At 49.8% G+C, this 24892-nt stretch overlaps 1 protein-coding gene across 1 annotated transcript in view; it reads left to right on the top strand.

Annotated features, from left to right (window-relative positions):
* The first annotated feature begins 18755 nt into the window (after nucleotides 1-18755).
* The window catches only part of LOC142888629 (metabotropic glutamate receptor 7-like), a 77901-nt gene continuing 71764 nt past the window's right edge, over nucleotides 18756-24892 (top strand). The window contains exon 1 of the mRNA XM_076027116.1: nucleotides 18756-19316. Within this exon, the coding sequence (XP_075883231.1) occupies nucleotides 18810-19316 (507 nt within the window). The 5' untranslated portion in view covers nucleotides 18756-18809. The remainder of the gene's footprint in view (nucleotides 19317-24892) is intronic.

Genomic DNA, 24892 nt, shown 5'->3' with positions numbered 1-24892 from the left:
TGGCTCATTGCGTACGTGGGGGAGGTGTTGAGGGGCGGGGGAGGGGGGGTGGTTAGTTGCACGTTAGCTTTCCAGATGTGGTCCGACCGCAGGAGCATCGCGCGCCCGGCAGACGCGAAGGCCGCGAACGCGCTGCGAAGGATTTCCCGAGATTCTTTGACGTCTGCACGAGGATTTCCGGCGGGGCGTGTGCACAAACATGTTGTGGCTGCGGCGAGGAGGGTTGGAAAACACAAGCCACGCTCTGAAAAAAGGGCTGCCAAGCGCCACCGCGCCGCCGGTGCGTCCGTGACATTTACAAGAAGCCGTCGGTCTCAATAAACTGGAGCTGTCAGCGAACGCAGGGGAAGGGATCGATCACACCTTCAGCCGGGCTGCTGAACGTCACTAATTAAAGCTTTTTGGTTATCGCTCCGTGTTTAGAGCTCAAAAGAAAGAAAGAAAAAAAAAAAAACCCAAGAACAACTCCCCAAATAGTCTTTGCATGACAAGTCACAGGCTCGACTCTCTCCCACTCCTGCAGAGTCGGCCGCCAGCTCTGGAACCTGACCGGCTTGTTAAAACCCCAACACGTCCACAGGTCCCTCACTTTATAAGTCATGAGATAAGTGCAGCCGAGTGTCTGGCAGTATAAGCTACCGTGTCCAGAGTTTAAAATGTCAATAAATTGGTCATAACTTGATTTGGGATTAAGCAGGAAGTAAGTGTCCAAATTTCCCCCTTGAAGGGCTCTTGCCAATTAATTTTAAATATGCGGCTAAATGACAAATCAAGCAGCGAGTGGAGCAGCTGAAGGGGTTCTTTCTTTCTTTTTTACAGCTCTGCCAGGTGCTAAAATTTTATTACATTATTAGAATGCATCGCCATTTATATCCAGGTTTATAGTGTTTGTTTTTATTATTTCAGAGGTATTAGATTTATCACCGCGTTCAGCTCTTCAGGGCAAAGTGTGTAACGTTTGAAATGCTGACCTCTTTCACTTTGATAAAGTCACGGCAAATAAAGAACTTGTCTGATCTTAGAACATTTAAAAGTACTTACAGAGCAGGTGTGCGTGCAAGGATGCGGCCCGGCTGCAACCCCACGGACCTGTTGGTTCTGTGCTATAAAAAAAAAAGAAAAAGAAAAGAAGACATGAACATGAACAGCATTAACATAAAACATGTTTTCACAGTAGACTTAATCACCATTACATGCCACTAAGTCTTCCACGCTGGGCCTCTAAAATCTCCAGTTTCATCAAGACAGACAGATTGCTGTGATCTAGATACTTTCTCTGTCCAATGAAGCGATCTCAGCTGGGTTTTCATTTATCCTGCTGGGCTAATAGGGAGCGAAATGCACAAAACAAATTCCTTCAAGGCTCGTTCATCGTCTTCGAATTGTCATCCAGCAGCCCAGAGGAGTTTTTCACAGCCTGCGATCTACGTAATGGTAAATAACCTGGATGAGTTTGTCACGCGGCGCTCCCATAATGAGCCACACTTTTCCCCCCCGTGGCTAATTTAGAGTCGCAAATACCCAACCTCACCACGCCCCCATGATTTGCATGCACTTTGACGCCGGGTGCAAAGCCCGCACGAATGTGCACACGAGAAAATGTATAATTCAAAGTCACGCATCAGTTACCAACGGCAACATGTGAAGTCAGATGTCACGGACAGCTGCGTTCAGAGACAACTCGTGTGGTTTGCATCAGCAACACAATCTGCGGGGGGGAAAAAATCAAATGAGATTAAAACAGTGTTTGCGTTATTTGTCGGTGTCTGTCATGGTTGTTTACAATCGCACTCCTCTTCAATATGGGGAAAACTAGTTTGATTTCAATATTTGACGTGGTTGTGCTACATCGTCGTATTAAAATAATAGCTCCATTATTTCTAGGCAGCTGCTCACACTGCAACGCTAATGGAAAAAAAAGAAAACAATAAGCAGACGTTTAATGGCTTTACATAAAATGTTGACCAATTTTTTTTTATTTATTTTTTTATAAATTCTCTTTAAAAAGGGAAGAACAAAAACAATGTCAGCAATGTCAATTCGATCACTGGATGCAAATTAACGAAGCTACGCCAAGTGCGCTTATATCGTAGCACTGCGCTACGTGGCTACCAGAAGAAGCAAGGTAAAAAAAAAATAGATAAATAAGCACCAGCAGAACATAAAGAAGATTACAGGAAATACTGTCAAGAATGGCAGGTACATTTTTCCGCGAATGCGGACGAGGAGACCAAAGCGTTCCTTCGGAAAAGATCTTGTTAATGCTAACGTTATTGTTTTTCCCGCTCATTATGGAAAAACAGGAAGAGCCGAGGGCATTAGCCCTGATCGGAGAATGACTCAGACTCTCCTCAAGAGAGCGTACGAATTTTCCTGCAAATCAGAGGAAGTTACACTGTTTCCATGACATTTCGGATTCCTAACACATTAAGGGGCTTTCTGTAAATGCACTAATATTTAATATAATATTTTGTACAGGCCTTAATACCAACACGTCCACGCAGGCTATGTTCCAGCACTGGAAAAGGATTGAAAACGGCCCTGCGGCGGACATCGTTTGGGCGTGGACGTGGGTCTGTGCACGGCAAATCCAGGCTATATATTAAATTCCCCTTAGTTTTAATCTACGGCGCTGACGTCTTCCCCCGCCTCTGCTGCTGCTGCCGCTGCTGCCGCCACCGCCGCTGCTGCTAAAAAAGACCCATCTGACTCACACCTTCTGTGATGACTGGTGGTGGCCTGATGAGACGTAAGTCAGTGGGTAAGAAACTGAGGCTTTCAAAGGACATTAGCGCGGCCATCGTGAGAGAATAATGAGATCTTGTGCCGCTTTTCTTTTTTTTTCTTCTCTTTATTTCTTCCTTCTACCTATATCAACGCCTGTGTGCTTTTGTGTAATTATGCTCATTACTCACCATTTGCCATCGACGTGCGTTCCGCTCCAAGTCAGTCTCTGGTGATATCAGCTATTTTGTAGGGGTACATCTATTATCTGTAATCTGATAAAGACTTAGCAGCAGTGCATGGCTGCTCTGCTCCAGCCCCCCTTTTGTGTGCAGCAAAGCCGAGACTCAGACAAGTGAGTCATGTTGGAAGTGACAGCAGATATTTATCACTGCCACTGTTTATGGCAGCGCCTGCATGAGCAGTTTTTTCCCTTTTATTTATTTATTTATCTCCCCCCCCCCCCCCCCACTCCTTTCCCCCAACCCCCCCGGAGTCAATCCGAGGGACCTAAGTAGGAGCGTTAAGCGCTAATAAGACAGCTTCGGTGTTCATCCTGGCGCTCGCCCCTTCCCTCCGCTGTCAGACGGGGCGAAGAGATCTGAGTGCATCCCGAGGAGCCTCCTGGGCGATCGTGAGGTGAAATCCGAATGCGTAAATAAGCAAGATCAAGTCAAACACGGCCCGCCCGCGTGCGTTGCCTCGCCGCGCTCCGTCGTCCTCTCGTGTTCTAAATTGTGGAGAAATCAATAAATAGGAGCAGGTTTTGTATCATGTAAACAGATTGGAGGTAATTGGGTTGCCGCTGTACGCTGGCAAGCGCACGCTTTTAAGAATTAGGCCTCTCTCCCTCTCTGTCAGCGCGCCTCTCTCTCTCTCTCTCTCTCTCTCACTCTCTCTCCCTCTCCAGAGGGAAAACGTGATGAATAATTAAATAATAAATCCGAAACGCAAAGCAAATGTCATCAGCCCGACTTCAACGTAATCTTTTCCTGAAGTGAGAAAACGGGAGATTAAGATCTCTCAGTATTCTACGTGCGTAATTTGTTTCATTTCAGAGGCTTCAGTCTCCTCGACTAACCTGCTCCTTTTATCCCCCCCATACCCTCCAACCTCCCTGATCCCTCCCCAACCCCCCCCCCCACCCCCCCCCAAACACACACACACACACACACACACACACACACACACACACACACACCCTAACCTCCCCCGAGGTCTGCAGACGGATTGTGGAAGAGCGCCCGATGGAACAGATAGAACGTTGTTTACCGACCTCCACCTCACGGCAGCCGTCTGTCGCCAAAATATTTGGCTTTGGGTGAACTGCGGCGGACCGACGGGAGAGTCATGAACCCATTAATGAAATGCTGAGAAGCGTTTACTGCGGAACCGAGTGCCGAGTAAATTACTGACCCTGAAGGGAGCGATTTTCTATTTGCTCTCGGTCTCAGCGCGTGATCATGATATACCCACAGCCCTGTGGCTATCGTTGTCATTGTCGGGGTCCTCTCCTAATAGTTTCCCCGTTTACATTCGCTGCACTCTCACAATCGCCTCCATCAACTCCCCCTCCGTCCCCCGTGAACTCGTAACACACACGCGCACACACACACACACACACACGCACGCTATCTGAGAGCATCCTCGGAGGAAACGGGCCAGGCTCTTGTCGACCCGACTCGTCTCTCTGCTCTCGCTCAGCCACGTCAGTTCAGCCTTCATCAATTATGTCCTCAAGGACCAATGCGGCAGCAGCAGTGATTTCCACTCTGGAAGGAACGGAATTCTCTATTATTTAGCCGCTAATACGGCTGCTGATGGCCTCTGAAGTTTGACGGGATGGACTTGGTGCTCGATGCCTTCCTGCACTCCAGACGGCTTCCGGCGTAAAAAGGGTCCGGCTCTGGCCACGCTGGTCATTTTATCTGTTGAGCTCGTTTCCTGCTAGTTGCATTAGACTGCCCACTGGGGTTTCTTTTGGCACATTAAAACAGATTTAGGTTAATAATTGATGCCGCGATTTATGGACTCTAGTGCCTGAGGTTCACTTGTAAGCCTCCACTTAAAAAGAAAGCATGCCTTTCATTCCTGCCGGTGCCTTCGAGTGCCGTGATTTATGGCCTCAGTTTGATGGCGCGCAATTTATCGTGCGGGAGTGTTCCGAAGAAAGGAGCCCCGACGTATCATTTTTCACACAACACTCATTTTGAAGCGATTGGCTTGGAGTTTCAGGTTTCCCGTTCACGCGTCAACCCGACACAATGAGGGGGGAACATATCGATCCCGTCTCCGTGAGCAGTAAATCTGCACATATTTGTGCGACGGCCAAAGTCCAAGTCTGCTATCATGACACGCTGCCAGAAATTGACGCTCGACATCGACGCCGATTTTGACATATAGGGGAAAGCTCGGCGGGATGCAAATCATCAGCGCGACGGCATTTCTGATCCAACTACACGTGCGATACGCGGGCTTAGCCTTTAATTACACTGGTGTAGCGAGGTTGTTAGGAATTAAATGTCTCTGGAGAATCTCCCCAGTAAGAGGATGACTGCAACGCAGATGTTGTTCGAATTAGTAACAGGATTCCTGTGATGCTATTTTCACAACCATACCTCTGCGTACACGCCAGCTAGTTCAGGATGTGTCTTTTTTTTCTTCCAACAAGCCATTCAACGCCTTCTGTCCTGATGTTCGTTTTCATGACAAAGCTCAGAAACAAAGAGCTTAACTCAAAGAAGAAAAAAAAAATTCCTGATGTCTTCTTGATTCCATTGTCTGCACGTGTTTGCGTGTCTTTGTTTCTTTGTGCGATACACCAAGCTGGTTCCGAGCTATGGGATGATGGGAGACATGATTAGGGGTTGTAAAGAATCGGCAAACGCTCAGCAGGGGACTGGGCGAACGTTTTGCCTATGTCATTAGAGAGAGCCAATCAGATTTGTTACTCATAGGTCAGCCATAAGCTCGCCACTGCAGCGGTGTTAGATGTAATTCCTGCCAGACACAGTCAGGATTAAAGAGGAAACTTGTCCACTGAGAAAAGCCTCCAGTGCAGTTTTTCAATGCGAAAACGCCGCCCAGTCGCCGCTACAGCAGCATCGATGCTAATCTCTTCAGCGGCAGCCTTTGTTTTCTTGATTTTCATTGCAGCTCGCGTGCCTCTTCGTTTTTCGTACCTCCCGCCTCTACGCACCTAATGCAGGGCGACTGGTTATGGAACCCAGGGGAAATTAAGGATGAGTGAATGCGGAGGTAGCTCGGCAAGCCAAGATGGACGAGTGAGATTTCAGAGTTGAAAGGGAGCGATCTATGTGCCGTGCATGGTTCATCTACATAGTCGTCCATGTTTTCTTAACACTCCCTGACTGATGAGCACTCCCGGAACACAGATGTGTAAAAAACGCCTCAGTACCTTCCCAGGGAAGGCCTGTCGTGTTCACACACAGACTGATCAAGAGTACTGTATGCATGGCTAATGCGGTTTCTTTTTTTTTGTTTTTTTTTCAAAGGCGATTTTTCCATTTCCAACAAAGCCAAGTCCTGCTTTAAAGGAGGTGTCCATTCCTTTTCCCGAATAAAAGAGGGGCGACTTTGTCACTTTGCTGGTTCTCACTGCCTTTGCAATGAATGTCCTTCTGACAGGAAATAAGTCACAGCTGTCGGGACTCGGTGGATACGTTTCCTTTGATGGAGGTGCAGCTGGGCTTTTAGGGCAGCAACATCAGTCAGATGATCCAAAATGTTGATCCAGACCAAACTACCTAAATTACGGCGTGGCGATTGGATTCGGATGGATGATACGTCCTCTCGATCCAAACGCCTGGCGTTCTTTCTGGTAAACATAAAGGTTGCGTTGAAGCGAATATCCCGTCGCTGGCACACAACATAAACATTTTAACCGCCATCTGTTGGCCGCGGCACGCTAGCATCATCATTTTGAGCATGTTTAGCCCTGACCGCCACTTTGCACTCTCGCAGGGCAGCTTGGCACGGCTGCAGAATCTTGTTTCTAGAGGTACTGAGCGCTCGGCGGTAAATTGTGGTCTCTAACTTATTCATGGATGTGGTCAGTGTTCGTCAAGTGTGAACAAATTGGTTTTCTCAGCGGTGGCTGCACCTACTCTAATCATATGCTTTAATGCAAATCAGGTTCACGGCGAAGGTCAGCCAACAGTTTTGCGCAGCAGCAGAATTTCAGTCGAGCACGAAGGCCAGGTGAGCGGACGCACACCTGCTGGGTGCTCGTCAGATCACGTACGGCGGAATCGATAGCAGATAAATCTCGAGGCCCTTGACACTCTGCCTTGTTTGTTTGTGTCTCCTTTTTCTTTTGACACACGAGGCACGAGTTGGCTTTTCCTTTCGGTGACTGAATACGACAACAAATCGTACAAAGCGTTTTAATCTCCCCTCGTTTCTCGTCGTATCCGTATACCATAATTCCTTTCCATCTGAAGGGGAAGAGAGGATCCATCCCTAACAGAGTGGAATATAAAGCAGGGAAACGGGCTAAGAAATGCACCTGGTTTCAATCCCCTGGAAAAAAAAAAAAAAAATGGGGGGGGATTGCTACCATTTTGGAGCTCCATTTTAATTTCCTGTTTATTTCACTCCTCGAAGCTTTGGAACTCTGAAAGGATTTAAATGCCCTTCAGTTCCCATGCCCCCCCCCCCGCCCCGCCCCCCCATCACCCCCCATTCTTTTTGATTTATAGATTTGATTTTCAGCGTGAGAGGTGGAAGAAAAGGGAGTTCCAAAAGGGGTGCTGCTGGTGGTGGTGGTGTCGAAACACCACGGAGGAGCTTAAAGTGAGCTGAACGGTGGAGGAAATAGGAAGGATATAAAACGCCCATTGCCAGCTCCACGGATGAAATATGGGGAATTGTCGGAAAGCATGTAGCAAAATGTGATATGTTGCAAATGAACTGGGCTTTATTCAATCCCCGAGCAGCCGTAAGACGCCGCCGCCGCTCAACCCCCGTCTGTATTGTGCCGCGCCCCTGTGTCGACAGGGCTCGTTTTCAGCCGACACTGCCGGGCGGCCATTAAACACAACAGTACACAATCACACCTCTCCTTCCCCTAACTCTGTAAACACAGTGCGGCCGGCGCACCCCCTTCTTTTTTTCCCCCTCTCTCTTTCACTTTGAGTGCCCATTTTTCCGCCTCAGATGTCACTCCGGGACGGGCGCCCTGATTTAACTTCCCGGTCGGCTCGGGACAAAAAAAGGAAAAGAAAAAGAAAAGGTAACTGTCGCATCACAGCCGAATTTCCCCGGCGTCTGGCCTGGAACTCGCAGCTGACCACCGCCGCCATTGCGAGAGGGACCCAGTGTGCTGACGGCCCCTCGGGGGGAGGATGGAGGGGGGGGGTGCGACTTTACAGTTCCAGTCACGACGCTCCTGCGGGACTGCCGTGGCCGTGGGGAGTCGGCCGAGAGGCAGACCACGGCTGGGAGACACGAGGGGAAGTAGGGGTGGGGGGGTGGGGGGGGGCGTCCGGGGTGGGGACAGATAAACCCAAGGGATTACTGTCACACTGTGCAAGCTCCTCACGGCCCTTTTAGCGCAAGGAGCCAGAAAAAAAAAAAAAGCAAAAAAAAAAAATATTACACGCGGGAGAGGTTTGACGTCCAACCTGTTTCTAATTGAGCGCCGCCTCCAGCGGGAGGGAGGGAGGTGACGCACGCACGCACGCAAGCACAGTGTGGGAGGCCCGAGTGTCGACTGGAGTGGATCACTTTCATACGTTAAGGTAGTGATTTATTGTTCCACTTTGCGAGATGGCAAATTTGTAACAGAGCTAATTTTCGGCTAACGAGCGCGGGAGGGAGATTAATTCGCGCTCGTGATGAATTGCGTGCGGGCGGGCGGGCAGGCGGGCGCTTAGCCCCTAAGAAAATGTGAGCTCGGCTCGCGCGTGCACGCGTGCCAGCTCGCACGCACGTGCGCACACGCCTCGGTGAATGCTTCTCAAACTCGGGTAAATGCGGCACTTATCTGAAATGAGTGGGCCTGCCCTCCGCCGCAGTCCTCCCGAGCAGCTCGCCATGGTAATGAGCTGGGCGCGATGAAGAAAATTTGTTATTTGCGACACAAACAGCGCCGATGATGTTAATTCAAGCGACAGGGACGTAATCCAGTCGCACTGTTTTCAACGACAAACAACATCTTTTTTCTTTCTTTGCCCCCCCCCCCCACCCTCCGCCACAACCAACCAACAAAACTTCTCTGAAGACGGAGCTCCATTGCTGTGTGCACACTGAGACAATTAACCCTTTAGGCGCCATGGTCGCAAAATTGCGACAAGCGTCATTGTTGAATTAAACAGGCCATAGCGGCAAATACTAAACACTAAAAGTAGCTTCCACTTTACACCAGGAGATGGCAGACACCTGTGGCTTCAATCTGAGTGGCATTTGTCGGGGTGTTTGTATTCAGATTTCGGAGTATAAAGAGAGAGAAAGCCCGCCTCAGTCGAGGAGACGAGGAAGTGGTTGCGGTGGGAGCGGAGAGAGAAAGACAGCGAATTTTACCGAGGATACATTGACGGAAGCTTTGTTGACGGAGTACTTGGTCAAGTAATGTCTGACTCAGATAACGAAGTGGAATAGTCGCACTCTGACGATGATGTTCAGTCGTCCCGTGAGAGCGATGCACCACGACACCAAGCAGCGCACGCTTCGCCTCAGCGTGGCCGCGGTGTAGTGGGAGTAATCGATAAATGAGGATGAGGGGACGTGGTGGGGGGAAGCAGGAGTGCTCAAACACCGCTAAGGGTGACGGAGGGCGCAGTGAGTTAGTGATCAACGCGGTGGAAGCTGTGGGAGGAAACGCCTATCCAGTGCTGGTGGAGGCAGCAGGGATGTTTGCGGTCACCCTGTAAATTACAGTGATGATGGCTGGGTCTGATGAGCCTGTGGAGTATGGTGGAGACAGGGATCTGACACACCGATCCCTGACATCTGACATAATACAAAAACAAACAGACAAAAAGTTTGGGTTTACTGAAGATTTTTCTCAATTACAGTATGGCTTTATCTCTAACCAATTTCAAGTCACAGCCATTTGAGATCTTGATTAAAATTGAATATTTTCTTGAAACAATCATGGCGCTTAAAGGGTTAAGATGCCTGACTGCATGGGTCAATGAAAAAAACAACAAAACAGCTTTCAGCCTCTGGCAAAAAATGCAAAACAAAACCGTCAAAATGAAAATTATCCCAGCACATGTCAGCAGCGTTTTAGAATAATTCCGTCCACACATGCAGGCTGTCAGTCAAGAAGAGGCAGGGAATGTCAACTCCCAAGTGCAAGTGCAAGACATGGCGGCCAATCAGGCAGCAACACTGGCACATTACTGGATGAAACTCTAGCGCAGCAAAGAGCGGGCAACAAACAGAAGAGGGGAGCTGCATGTGCGGACTGACCATGAAGCTGCGAAATGTCTGAGCCTCACACTGGAGTAAGACGGATAGGAAGAACTGCAAGGAAATGGACAGCTAGAATGGCTAAAATTAAATATTTTGGTTCTTTTTGACACTTATGCACAGCTGTTCATAAGGTATGCTCTGTTTTTCCAGGCCTTAAAATATGTTTGTATGCGCATAAAAGGCCAGACAACATACGAAAAGAAAAAAAAACAGCAAATAAAAGATACATTTAACAATTTACGAGCATCAGAATGGGGAAGAAAAGGGACTGAAGCGCAGTTCTGAGGACCTACTGGGATTTTGGTGACAATACAATCACCTCCGGGGAATTACAGAGAACAGTCCCAAAAAGAGAAAATAGCCAGTGTGTGCAGCAGCTGTGTGGAGAAAAACACCTTAATGATGTCAGAGGTCAGGAGAGGATGGCCAGATTGGTTGGAGGCCACAGAGAGACAACGCAAACAACCAGTTACAACTAAGACCTGCAGAAAGGCAACACTCCCAACGCTTCCAGGCCCACTCTCACCGGCCCCAATTCATTAAGGAACCTTGCACTGGCGAGGTGTTGCTAATAAAGTGGCCATTGAGCGTATATCAATGCACCTCGGGACGATTCCTGCAGCGGAAGCAGCGTCTCTGTTAGCATCCTGATTGCTAGCGGTGAGGTTTTAATTCTCCCGAACCGGTCTGTTAAAACATGCTGATGTTCAGCACCTTCGCCGCACTTTGGCTCCGGTGGAGCTCCCCCGTGTCACATGAGCAACTGCAAGAGCTGCAATATGTTAAAAAACCCTATAGTTTGCGCTCCACAAAATCCCGACACCGCCGGCCGCTTTTCACCGCGGAGACGGAAATCAGCTCAGTGAGAGGCGTTGTTGAATAAAACCGGCATTGCTAGATCAAACATGTGCATGCGGGAAAAATACTCCCTGCTGCTTATCACTTCGGACTTTTTTTTTTTTTATTTACAACCGACTCCCTGTCTCCTGTTTGTTGTGAGAGAAAGCAATTACGGCTTTCAAGTAAAAAAAAAAAAAAAAAAGAAAGAAAGAAAGAAAGAAAGAAAGAAAGAAGAGAAACGGCAGAAAGGTAAGACTCCCCCACGAGGAAAATAAACTGTGTGAAATGAAAGGCAACGGCGGTGCATGGAGAATTAGTGAGTCCTTATTAGTCTCATGTCACTGCGTCTGATTTGGAGGTAATCAGAAGCTGTTCATTAAGATAGTTGCCAATCTGCTGGTGGGAGTCTGCGCTGATTGCCTGGCAACGTCGCGCAGGCCAAATCTCCAGGAAGTAACTGCACCCAGCGAATAAATAAACCAGAGAGAGGAGCTGATTCTAACAGAGAAATGTGTTTGTGTGTGTGTGTGCTTGCATAAGCAGCCTGAGGTGTGCGAGTGACTTTAAAAGCCGTCGTTCTCTGCGCTTCCGTGCGTGTTTTTTTTTTTGTCTTCCCCCGATTCGTCTCGGAAGTGGCAAACTGTTCGCCGACTTCTCTCGGACAACGTCCTGATCAATCCGACAAAGATAAACACCGCGGCGCTCTCGCTCTGCTGCTGGCAGCGCGGCGTGTCCAAACACTCCAGGGCGAGGCAAATCTCCCCCCCCCCCCCCAAAAAAAAACCAAATCCATCCATTCCTCTGCAGCATTTTCTCCGGCCCGCAAAGCCGCGCGGTGACCAGAACGAAGCGCTCGCAATAATTCCGTTTTTTTTATTTGCTGCCGTCTTGCTAAGACACTGGCTTTGGAGTTTAGTTATATGATGGCGAGCGCTCTAGTTTTGATGTGACTGCTTCAGAATCCCGTTTTCGCATCCAGATTGTTTGGACCTGATTGAAACTTTTTGCTAAACCGGAGCGCTCTGAGAAAATGGGATATCGTGGGGTGCTAATGCCTCGCCTCAGTTTCTGACAGCTGTCGCCATGGCACCAGTCATGTGACAGCTAGCAGAGCTGACAAGGTCGGCGGCAATTAGACGGGCTCACTTCTGGGGAGACGGAGAAACCGAGTTCTGTCTTTTTGTCATTTTGATAGCATGGTGCTCTGGTGTCATTGTTCTCGCACTACAACGTTGCAGGGGATCGAGTCGAAAACAAAAAAAAGTGACTGGCGCACATGCAAATGAGATACAGAGTGTAATGTTAGCACGAAGCCAGTTAGGTTTGGTCCAGCCCCCTCATCCAATATGTCCAATATGGCTGCCCATTTATTTCAATGCAGTGGCTCCATACAGTATTTGGCTTTTGGGTCACTTGCATGCACAGTTGGAAATAAACTATTTTCTGGGGATTTTCTGGCCTAAACACATATTTTGAAAGATTGAGAGTCATGACTTAAAAATGTACAATATAAATATGTATTATGAACAGGTAGGACGCGTCCTGTCAGCCCTTTCACAGGCACCTATTATTATTTTTTTTGGCTGCACTTCTTCGAGTGGCCACTGGGGATAAAACCGCTGCACTGCCATATTGCCTGTCTAGTATCTAGCTCGTATAATACATCCAATAATTCTTACTAGCTCATAAGCTCTGTGGCCCTCATGTCATGATGCTAAGTAGAACAAAAAACCTTAAAAACATTTTAAACAAATGCAGATTTTGACAAATTTTCCTCCTCACCGTTCACAAAGAACGTGATCAGCTGTATGTTCTTCAATTAGGACATTTTGTCTTCCCACCCGTCCTCCATGCAGCCACTGCTGAGATTCTCTTATTACTGGAGTAAAGTTTTGCAAAACAAACTTGCCATCATTAGCGCTACATTAAACTCTAAGTAGTCTTGCTGTCTTTGCTTGCTGAGAAGCTTTGAGTCATGATTGAAATAATGATTTTTTTTTTTTTCAGGCAGGAAATTCAGAATTTTTTTCCTGCTGAACTGCTTCCCGTGACTGCTGAAAAATTGCGCTGCCACAGTTGGCACAACGTCTTTGCAAATTGCAGCATTTTTGTCCCCATTCATCGACGTCGAGTTCCCGTTCCTACAGTTCCTCTCGCCTCACTTGAATTTTGAAGCAGATAAAAGCTAAATTCATATATTGGACTTCAGGGAAAAAAAATAAGCCATTTACACAACTCTACTTGCAGCACAACTCATGACATCTTCGGTGGAAAGCCACGTCGGTGGTCTTCTGTGTGTGTCGCCGACCAACCGACGCCTGCGGATTTCCTCCTCTCCCTATCCGTCTTCCGAACCGCGGGCCACCTGCCCCTCCTGACTCCGTGTCAGTGAACAACAAATAGTGGCAGCCTGTTAAAATGTCATCTTAGATTATAATTTATTAGAAAACACAGAGGGGAAAACCTGGTGGTATATCCCTTGCAAGAATGTTATGTACTTCATCACTTGTCATTTTCCCCAAGATATTGGTGGTCATGTTATATCACAGTTTGGCAAAGGGGAGGGCGGGATGAAGGTGAGCGCCATGTGTTCATTTTGACGAACATACAGTGGACAGCTATGACATTTGGGAAATGATTTTGTAAACGGCTCTTGTGAGAGTTCTCGAGTGCACACCTGGCGCTTAAGGTCCTGGCGCACAATCCATGTCAGAGGCTTCGAGTGCAAGAGCAAGAAATGCCGGCCAATCAGAGGGCAGAACTGGCACATTAGTGGATGAAGCTCTAAAACAGCAACAGTGTTGAGTAACCTCTGAGCGTCACACTGGAATATTGTGCTAATGAGCAGCAAGATAATAGCCTGCAGGGACGGTAAAAACAACAGTATTTTGGTCATAACACTGGTTGACACTTCTCTGTCACTGCGCCGCTGTTTGGTACAGGACGTAAGCTCTGTTTGTGGTGGGCTAAGGATCTTTTTGTATGTGGATAAAAAAAAAAAAAGATCCACATAGTCTCTATTGTGGTTTCACCATACTGCCTTTACCCCTTAAGCCCAAACAAAATCTCATCAGCAAAACCTGTTTTAGTCTGCACAGGAGAAGCAGTTTTTTTAATCGCCAGCTCCTCTCTTCTACGGGGAGATGAACACAGGAGTTGGGCTAATTAGCGTCCGCATGGCGAGAGGCATTTGCTATCACAATCAAATTTGTGGCGCGGGTCCTCCCGGCTAACTAACACAGCTGTGCCCACTTATCGCATGAGTCCGGCGGACCATGAGGTTAGCCATCAAAACAACGGTCCAGTCACGCTAATGGGGGCTTCGGAAAGATTCCGCAACTGCATAGGTGGGAGGTCAGCACCTCCGGGCCTGCTGCTGCCACATCTGATCATGGCCGCTAATGGATGCGATCGAAACGGGGGCTCCGGATTACGGCGAGACTGCGGGCTGAAGACAAAGGCAGGCGGTCACGCTGACGTCCCTTTTTCCTTAACCTTGACTTTTCTGCCGTCTCGCTGGACGCACATTCTGTGTGAAACACGCAATGCGACCGGCATCTTTCACTCGAGCATTGTCCATCTCGCCCATTTCAGGACGTGGGCGCTGGGCCCGTCGTCTTTACAGAGACATAATTGGAAGGGAGCAGGGATGACAGATGGATTACAATCATAATTGAGAGCGAAGAGTCTATCGCCCTCCGTCGACGCGGCGCACCTGCGCAGTTTTTAGCGTCGACAGCAGGAGAAAAAAAAAACACAAGGAGGGAGGATTTGTCTTCTCTTAAAAGGTGCCAGTAGAATTGCAATATGTTTTATTCACCGCAACCTCTCGGGCGCCAGTCGCTCTCATGGCGATAAAGCAAAAGTGTGGAGAGTCTGATTTTATTATTCTAAAGCAGATGGTACACAATGGTCGGCGAGGGGGCAGTGAAGGGGTGATGGGAGTGGAGGGGGGAGGAAGAGGGAGGAAGGGGGAGGAGGAGGCTCCTTGAAAGGGGGGCGCCTGCAGCTCGATGACCTTCACGTTGCTAATCTAACACCGGCCCCAACATTGATCCAACATTAACACCTCGGCCCTCGCAAAGGAAACGCACGACTCGGACCGGGCCGGTGGCCCCCGCGTGCCATCGAAACAAATCACCCAGACACGCAATTACCTCCAGCACCGGACTTATTTCTTTCCCGTGGCTGAGACGGCCCCCGTTTCATTGGACTGTGGGAATTAAAGCAGGTTTCCAGGTTAATTAATTTGACAGACATACCCTATTGTGCTCAGTGTCAGGCCCGAGAGGAAACCCTTATTGCCTGCCCGTCCTAAAGGTTGACTTGCTTTTTTTTTTTGCATCGTTCCTCCATTTATCTTTCCTGAAAAGAGCGCCTATAAGGGGGCCAATAATTGACTTGAGAGAGGACTGCATCAAGCGGACACGCGCTATCGGAAGGCTTGAAAGAAAAGCGATGGCGTCTCGTCGGGATGCCGCGAGGCATCGAGATGCTGCACACCCGCGGCATATGGAAGTGGAGGCTGAGGTTGTTTATTTGCCTCTCCCCCGTACACACCGAGAGACACACACGGCTCAGAAGCGCTCTCGCGCCCCGCCGCGTTTGCTTCGTTAGATGATGAAACTGAGAGGGAATCCGGAGGCCTGCGTGAACTTTAGGGAGGGGGGGGGGGGGGGGGGGGGAGACGGAGGGAAGATCCAAAGCGAAGTGTAATCTCGCTCGGAATCGCGCCGCCTCCCCCCGGGGGGGGGAGAGAGCCCCTCTCGTCCCGGGGGTTAGTCAGTGAATTAAATCACGACGAGGGCCCCATTTTTCAAAAGTAACCTTTCCCGTTGACAGTGTAAGTGGGAGTCGGCCTCTCCGAGTCCGAGCAGCGGAATTAGTGCCGTGTGCGCCGACGACACCAGTCTCTCAGGGTGTCATTCGCTGGGGAGGCGGGGGGGGGGGGGGGGGGGGGGAGGGGGGTTTGTCCCACTGCTACCTTGCCTGACTCAGTGCGCTCGCTCGCAGTGGAGGAGGCCATCTGCCTCCCCCCTCTCTCCTCCCCCTCCTCCCCTCCCCACATCCCTCGTTCCTCTCATCGCCCGTCTCTTCGCAGCAGTTCCCACACAGCCTCCCTTTAATGTATTTTTGGCGCATCTCATGAATTTTGGCCCCGGCGTTGGGCGGCTTGTGCACTCCAGGAAACCCACGCGGACGGGGTCGCAGATGAGACCCCGCCCCACCCCGCTGAAATATATTCATGCAATCAGCGCAGCTAATGGAGATAAATACACTACATGGCAGGATTAGGCTTGAATTAATCTCTATTCAACTTAATTAATTAGAAATTTGTCCACCCAAGCCTGTAGTGTCAATAGGACATGTTTCAATTAGAGCGACGTCGCCTTTTCTAATCTTTTAATTGGAGCGAAATGAATGGAACCAACGTGTTTCCTAAATTGGGATTCTGCGCCTCATAGTCGCCGCCTGGCATCGGAGCAACTCTCAGAGGCCATTTATTACTCAAAGATCAAGCAACTTAACTGATTTATCCCCTAATCCATTTACCGTTTCCTATATGGATGCATCCCAGAGTGCCGCTGTAATTTTCCGACAACACTGTTGTCGGATCACGCGACGGTCAGTTTGGGGGCTGGTCAGTTTTTGGGATTACTTGAAAATAAAGGCTCGGGCATGAATTATGTATCCAGAGTGCTCACTTGGCACCTTTCCTCACACTGCAAATCACCAGAAGAATACAGCGCTCATTACAGCCCCCCCCCCCCTATTAAATCTGTTTTTTTTGTTGTTGTTGTTTTTTTTTTTAAATGCACGCTAATTCAAACACTTTTGTTTTCCACAAACAGATGACACGGATTGCCAAGTGCTTCCATGTCTGGTGCATGTGAGGCACAAATTATCATAATCTGCCGGTGTGTAAAAAGCACCATCTGTGTAATTACATAGTTTGGGTGATGACAGTGTTGTGTTTGGAAAATGTGAGGGATCCTCGCTGCTGAAGGTGTGGTTAATGCTCACAGCCTGTGCCAGCGCGTGTGTGTAGAGAGGGGAGGGGGTGTTGGGGTGCAGCATAAACTGCACAGGATGAATCAGGAGTGTCTTCTGAAGAAGGGTTGCCTGGGAGACCAGCCCGGACCCCTCCAAACGTGTCTCTTCCTCCTCTTCCTCCTCCTCCTCCTCCTCCTCCTCCTCCTCCTCCTCCGCACTCCTCCGTTTTAAAGGTGCATCAGTAATGACTCCAAAACTATTTCAGGAACGGCGCTGCTGCTGCAGCTTCTTCTTCTTCTTCTTCTCTTTCTTTCTTTTTTCCTTTCTTTCTTTAGCATTCGGCGGTGTGACCCCCTTCCCAACCCTCAGTACCTGCAGCGCCGCCGTTGTTTCCATAATGCCTCGATCGCGCCCGCCACCATCAAACGCAAAGAGAAGCACTTTCGTGTGTTTGCGGGAGATAAAGAGGGGAGGCGAGGCGGCGAGGCGGAGGAGATTATGTGGATGCCGAGATGCTGCGCGCCGAGAGGCACTCCGAGGAACAATTAAAGTCTTGGCCGCATTTATTTTATCATTATTATTTGCATGTTTTCCTCGCTCGCCTTGTTTACTTTCTCCATCTCCAAGACGGCAACTTCCTGAAAACCCGGGTCACTCTCGTCTTCCCCCTCCCTCCTCCTCCTCCTCCTCCTCTTCCTCCTCCTCCTCCTCTTCTTCGTGCTCCCTCTCCTCCCCATCCTGCTGAGCTGAATGACGTCTCGCCACGAAAGGGTGCCGAAACACTGGGCGCGCACAGTGAATCCCTCACTGTGACTCATTCATTTTGTATAAAGGCGACCGGTTGCGGAGACCGAGACACACAGACACACACTCACTCACACGCAGAGGGATCCGGAGGCTTTAATTAGCTGGATTTCTCTCTCTCTCTCTCTCTCTCTCTCTCTCTCCTTCGATCCGCATTGTGGACGCACAGTCTTTCCCCCCCCCACCCCCCCACCCAACATCTCGACCGCTCGTCTTCTTTTCTCTTCCCTTTCCCTCCCCGCTTCAATCTTTTGGAGACTGTGGAAATGATACGCGCCCATGGGTGGTGGGGGGGCGGAAACAGTGGACCGAGCCGTCATCCCTGCGCTCCCCTCGGAGTTGGTTCGAGCACGAGAGGGACGCTGCCCACTCCTGCAGCCCCCGACATCTAACTGTTGATTATCTTCCGAGGTGAGATCGCCGCTGCGCTGGAGGGGAGATAGTGAAGATAGTGCCACGGCTCGGCTCCGGCTTCTTCTTCTTCTTCTTCTTCTTCTTCCTCTGCTCCGTCGTGCTGCTTCCACGTCCGCTCGCGCTCCGGATCGTCCGCTGATGTGCCAAACCAAAACCGGGCCACTCGATCTGCGCCTCGCCACCGCCGCCACCGCCGCCGCCGCCTCGTTTTCACCCGCTCCGACTTCTGTGGATTGTAATTCTTGACCCCCCCCTCCGCCGCCCCCCCACCACCTCCACCTCCGCCAGCAGGATCCACCATTCAACAAGCTGCAGGAGAAGCGAAGCGATGGACGCAGCATCAGCTCGCCCGAGCCACCGCCGACTGCGTCCTGGTCGTGCGGCTCCGCTTGTTGAATCTGCAGCCTGCTGAACAAGATGGGTTCGTACTGAACAAATAACCGAGAGAGGGGAGACAAACAACTTATCCAACCTTCCTGCTTTCCCATTTGTACCCGCCGTGTCGGTGCTTCGCACTCTTCAGTTGTGTTGTTACGAATAAGAATATATATTTTTTGGGAAGAAAAAAAAAAAAAAAAAAAAAAAAAAAGTTGATGATGGCTCGTGCCGGCCGGTGCGCCAGGCTGAGCTGCCTGTGGAGAGCCCTGTGGCTCATGAGGACCGTGGTGGATGTGGCGCACCCGCAGGAGACGTACGCGCCCCACTCCATCCGCACCGAGGGCCACCTGACCCTCGGCGGGCTCTTCCCGGTGCACGCCCGCGGCTCGGACGGCTCGCCGTGCGGCGACCTGAAGCGGGAGAACGGCGTGCAGCGGCTCGAGGCCATGATGTTCGCGCTGGACCAGATCAACCAGGACGAGCAGCTGCTGCCCAACATCACGCTGGGCGCGCGGCTGCTGGACACCTGTTCCCGGGATACGTACGCGCTGGAGCAGTCGCTGACGTTCGTGCAGGCGCTCATCACCAAGGACACGTCCGACGTGCGGTGCACCAACGGCGAGCCGCCGGTGTTCGTCAAGCCCGAGAAGGTGGTGGGGGTGATCGGAGCGTCGGCGAGCTCCGTGTCCATCATGGTGGCCAACATCCTGCGCCTCTTCCAGGCAAGTCTTTGAGCGCGTGCAACAGTTCTTTTTTTTTTTTCCGCCACCCCCCCCTAACCCCTTTAAAGCCGAGGCTTATCGACGTCGTGTGCAGAGTGGCGGAAAATAATAATAAATAATATATAAAAAAAAAAAGGTGGCGCACCAGGTTTCCACTCAGCCAGTGAAGCAGATGAGAGATATTTCACGCGGGAGGTGTGTGTGTGTGTGTGTGTGTGTGTGTGTGTGTGTGTGTGTGTGTGTGTGTGTGTGTAGGGGGAGGGGGGGGGGGGTTATTACCAACAACAGCAACAGCAATCCCAGAGAAAAAGAACAACAACACATCTTTGAGGGGATGACATGAAATATTTGTCTGTTTTTCCAGTCAGACGTGCTTACGCTTGCGTCCCTTTTTTTTTTTTTCTTGCTTTGTTTTTCCTTGTGTTCCGACAGACTTTCTGTCTTGCGGCGTGTCACAAAAGCGGAGGTTGAGGGAGTTTGAGGTGCTCCTCTCTTCCTCTTCCTCCTCCTCCTCCTCATACCTCCTCCTCCTCCTAAGGCACGGCTCGGATGAGACAGCTGGCTGTGCTGTTGCTTGTCCCTGGTGATGGTGGAAGAACAGCGGCCGTCTGTTCCACTATCACTCCAGGATGAGTGGGCACTGACAGCCTGACACAATCACACCCAAAACTCGACAACCCCCTCCTGAGAGTCGCAGGTCCGCTCCATGTGATCGCACATGATCATATGAGGCTCTGGGACGGCGGGCCCGCCTTTCGTTGGGTTCTTTTGATTCATCTTTATTTATTACTGCGAGCGCCCGGTGGCTGCAAAGTGAGTGATGGGAAAAATTTGCTCCCTTCCAAAGTGACTCAACTTGGATTTGTTGGGTCGCTGGGAGAGGGTGGGGGGGTTGGGGGGGGGGCAGTGGTGGTGGTGGTGGTGGTGGGAGGGGGCCGTCTCTTTCTTTCTCTCTGTTTCCATTGGAGGAGCGTCAGCTGATGATAATGTTGACCCACTGCTGCTGCTGCTGCTACGGAATGAGGGAACGCAGCAGGGCACCGAAACGGCAGATTAATTATTTAAAACGCATCTCCATAGCAAAACATCCAATTACGTAGAAGATCAAGTGGATGCTGCGGAAGGGGCAGATTTCTATAGGTCGTCCCGCCCCGCGAGGCCTGCTCAGCCTTGCTGCCGCCACCACCGCCGCCACCGCCGCCACCACCACCGCCACCGCCGCTGCTTATCGTTTTGCGGTTGCAGATTGTAAGTCTCAGTCTTGTCATGTTGCATTTTGTTGCAACTCAATTAGCCAAACCGCTTGGCCGGCTTTAAGTAGCTGTTTAACTGCATCTGAGTGCTTAACATGCTTTTAACCCCCCCCACCCCCCACCCCCGCCCCCGTGCCCCTCCATTGGCCTTCGCACACATTAAACATGCAACTCCCCTTTGACCCCCCTTCTCCTCCAACCATCATCACCACCACCACCGCCGCCCGGCCATAAAACAACACTGAACAATTACTGACGCGCCCCGGGCTTCGCTTCCTGCTTCATTCTTTGTGGAGTGAGTTAACAAATTAAATCTCCATCATTCTAAGTCACCGAAACCCTCCAGTTAAGACTTTGAAGCGTCCTCAATCTCCGGCTATTTGTCACATTTTCTTTGTTCTCGCTCACACCGTCATTCTTTATTGTTGTTTCTTCTGTTTTTTTAAACATGTGACAGTGCCTAAGGAGAGCGAGATGATTTCCTGATCCCTCCTCCTCCTCTTCCTCCTTGATCTCCTCCTCCTCTCTTTCACATCAGGTGCACGCCGGCGCGTCTGTCAGTGGAGAGTGGGTGCCGTCCGCGTGCAATTTTTTTCAGTAATCAAGCTTGAGGGGATCTGTGGAATTGGCAGCGATTTAACATGTAGCCCTCAAATACCTTCTTCATTTCCCGGCCGCAGAGCTGGATTCAGTCACCAAAGTCGAGGCGGCAGAACGCTTTAGTCGTGCCCTCCGCCACGCCGCTCTTCCCAGAGACGATGGTAGCGATTGGAGTCCATGCTGATTAAAAGTAATACCGCCTTGTGCCGCCATGATCGATAGGGGCTCTTCGAAGTTCCAGCTCTTCTCTCTCTTTCTGCCCTGGTTTCTTCTGCACCACGAGACGGTAGCAGCCGGCCTCTGAAATTATTTCAGGCGCAATCCATCAAGTGTCAAATAATTCCAGTCAAAAGCGTCTAAAACCCCGAGTGAGCGCCCGCTCAGATATAATTATAGAGGCACGGCACCGATTTTTTAATTTATTTTTTTTCTCCTCTTCCCCGCCAATCAAAGGCGAAGGTGTGTTGCCTCACTCAATTATGGGCTCCATCACCGAGGCTATCTCGTCGGCGCTCTGAAGTGAAATCTTTAGGCCTGGAGCCGACCGACAATGAGCCCCGCCGGAGCCGACGGGCGGCATTGTTCTCCGAATATCACTGGGTCATTTGGTGTCTCACCGCTGTGATAAATGAATCATCAGCAGCGCTAAATAGTGATCGTAAATTTTTATTGCCAGACGCTAAATATCACGGCTGTCTATTGGAGACACGGGTAGCCGCTGAACTGTTAACGCGGGGAAATTGACATGAGGGATGGATTTTTTCTGAGGACCTGGGAGGGTTGATCGATACTGTTGCCATGGTGAGGCCGATTTTGCCGCTAAGATGTTTTTATTTCACCGCCGCTTGCACCCGCGTTGAAAACGAGAAGCAACAATGAATGCCGCCGCGGGAGAGAGGCAGAGTGAAGGGGGGAAAAAAAAAAAGAAGTAAATTAGCCGAAAGTTTTTTCGAGTTGTCACCGACGACTGTGATGTTTTCCTTCTTTTCGAGGATGGAGTGGTGGAGTGGAGGGTGGGGGGGGGGGGGGGGGGGACGGACGGACGGGTTGGACAAAAAAAATGTCATCATCCAGTCATCACTCTCCGCTCTTGAGCGGCCTGTCATTTTGAAGCACGGAGAACTGTGGCTAGAAAACATTGGGCAACTTTGCCCATTTGTGAGTCCTGGCCTCTTAAATGAATCATGAAATTGATTTTTTCGGGCAGATGACATTTACATCAGAGGCAGTGGCAGCCCCCTCGTCTCTCCTCTGTGGCCGTCATCAAAACTTCTGTGTTGAAAGCAGGTGAACTGTGTCTCGTCCTCCCGGGTCTGGGGATGCGGACCCCTCCCCCGCCCCCCCGGCCCCCGACAGACCGGCTGTCTAAGCGAGGCATTGACGTCCTCGGCTCCCGCAGCCCCCCCAACAGGCCCTGCTTGGCTTTTTATCTCATCTTTTTTTTCTTTTTTTCCCCCACAGAATCATCTCTGTGATTGATTTGAAGGCTCGCAGTGCGATCCGTTCAGCCAACAGCGGCGGACACGGACGCTGAAGGAATATGAGAGCGTTGTGCGAGCGCGCGAGGGCGTGTGCACGTGGGCGTGTGCGCACGGGCGTGTTTCCTAACAAGCCCTTACAATGACACAAACTGACAGAGGTTAATTGTGTTTTTCTGAACATGGTGGCCATTTGTGTACTGCTGAATGCCGCTGCGCAGGTCAATTAGTCACATCCCTGGAACTCCATTCAACCCCATCGGAGGGGATACGGTTGGCATGCCAACTGTGCAACGTATTCTATACACACATATATGCACCAAGAGCCCCATTACCATTCTTGAGGACGGGAAAGCACAACTGTCTCATGGATATTTCATGATCCACTTGAGTGCCTTGGGCTCTAGTGTTTCCTCTCCATCATTTGCTAATTGGCTTTTATTCAGAGTGTGACATAGAGACCCTTCTCAGTGCATTTAGAACTTTACAACATCAGCTCCAACATAAATAGCCCCCCCCCCCAAAAAAAAAGTCCTCTCAAACAGACCCTTCAGATACTTAGTGACAGATCATGCTGACGACAATGTAAATATCTTCACCGCCGTTTGAGGCTTAATTGAAACACGCATTTAATTAATTTTGGAAGCCATTATTAATTTGGTCGCAGTCTTGGCCGCTAATACAAAAATGCCCAGTTTTAGTCAAAAACATTCTCGTTCTAAATCAGTTTGACGAATGCAGATGCTGATAATTGCACTTGCGGTGACAGTATCTTGTGAAACCCTGTTTCCTCAGTGCAGTTGTGATTGCTGTTCTGTTAACTTAGATAAGAGTAGTGGAGTGCACACAAAAAAGTTGTAATGTTTGGCTATATTTATCTCTGAAATAAAAGTGCAGTGAAGTGAAAAGAAACATTCTTTCGAAATAAGGCAGCCAAAAAAATAAATGTCTGGGTCGTTTCCTCTGAACAACGGTCAGGAGAAAACAAAAAAAAAGAGTAGATGCAGTTACTTTAAAGGCCAAATTTCTAACAAGTTGACAAAGCGTCTCAAACGTTGGCTAAATGTCAGAAAATGAATGTGCTTAGCTAGTTAGCGGTAGCACGCTTAGCTCACTTACCGTCTTCCGTTCGACATCAGGTATCTCTTGATCATGTAGCGCGCAGTAAGATGCCTGACCATCTCCTTTGAACACAATGCACGGCTCGGCTCGTCTACTAAATCTGTCAGGGACAAAGACAAAGTTTCATCAACTAAAATGAACCTGCTAGAGGAATATATCATTTAAGCTGCAGAACTCGCAAGCAAACTACTGTTGCCATGAAATGTACAACAGAGTATAAGACAAGCCGCAACCTTTGCTTTTCATTTTTTCACTTTTCAACCCTTCTTGCGAATGTATATCAAGGTTCTTCTTGTTTGGCCACCCCTGCGTTTGGCATTTGAAGACAAACTGAGCACCAACATCACTTCACTTCTTCCCTCGGTTCTGGCAACCGCTCACATGAAAATACCCTTGAAAAATATATATGTCCTTCCACTGCAATCGCTCTGACGCGTTTCCTTTGAGCCCGCACAGAGGACATCCTTTTGACCACCGCTGCTCCTCCTCAGATTGAACGAGGCTGTGAGCACAGAGCTGTTGACAAGTGGGGCTTGATGCTGCGTCACAGTTTTTCTGTTTGTTTGCCCGATAGAGGTTAGGGGGGGGGCGGGGGGGGGGGGGGGTAAAGACATTAGAACAATACAACCGACAGCCAAACCAGTATGAATTAAAGAAGAAAGGTGCTTCTCGAAATGTCACGCTGACATTTCATTAGGAAGGTAGCGCCTAATTTTCAGGTGGGAGTAAAATTGAGGTGGAAATGTTGCCGCTTCTTTGGTAATGAGTCAACGCTCTGCAGGTGTTTTCTGTATGCATCCCGCTGTTTTCCCTAGGATGTATCAGATAAAGGCTGGCGTGACGAGTCTTCAAACCCTCGTGTTACATTTGGCTGCGTTTACACCAACTTCGCCTCTTTGTGTCACGAGTTCCGGCTGTGCTGCTGTTCCGGCGCAGTGCGATCTCCACTCGAGGAAGACGTATCCCCCGTCATCAGCTAGCTGTGTCAGAGTGCGTAAATGCTTGTCTAAGGAAGCAGTTGGGCTTTGTATTATCTATTTATGGGCGGGAAGGCGGTTGGCAGTGTTTAGCGCCGTCACCTCGCTGCCAGAGCGAGGCTCTCGGTTCCTTCCCCGTCCTCTCG

The sequence above is a fragment of the Nelusetta ayraudi genome, unplaced genomic scaffold, assembly GCF_046127955.1.
Source record: "Nelusetta ayraudi isolate G7.1 ecotype Tasmania unplaced genomic scaffold, CSIRO-AGI_Nayr_v1 ptg000019l, whole genome shotgun sequence".
NCBI lineage: Eukaryota > Metazoa > Chordata > Actinopteri > Tetraodontiformes > Monacanthidae > Nelusetta > Nelusetta ayraudi.
This window is presented reverse-complemented; position numbering and strand designations above follow the sequence as displayed.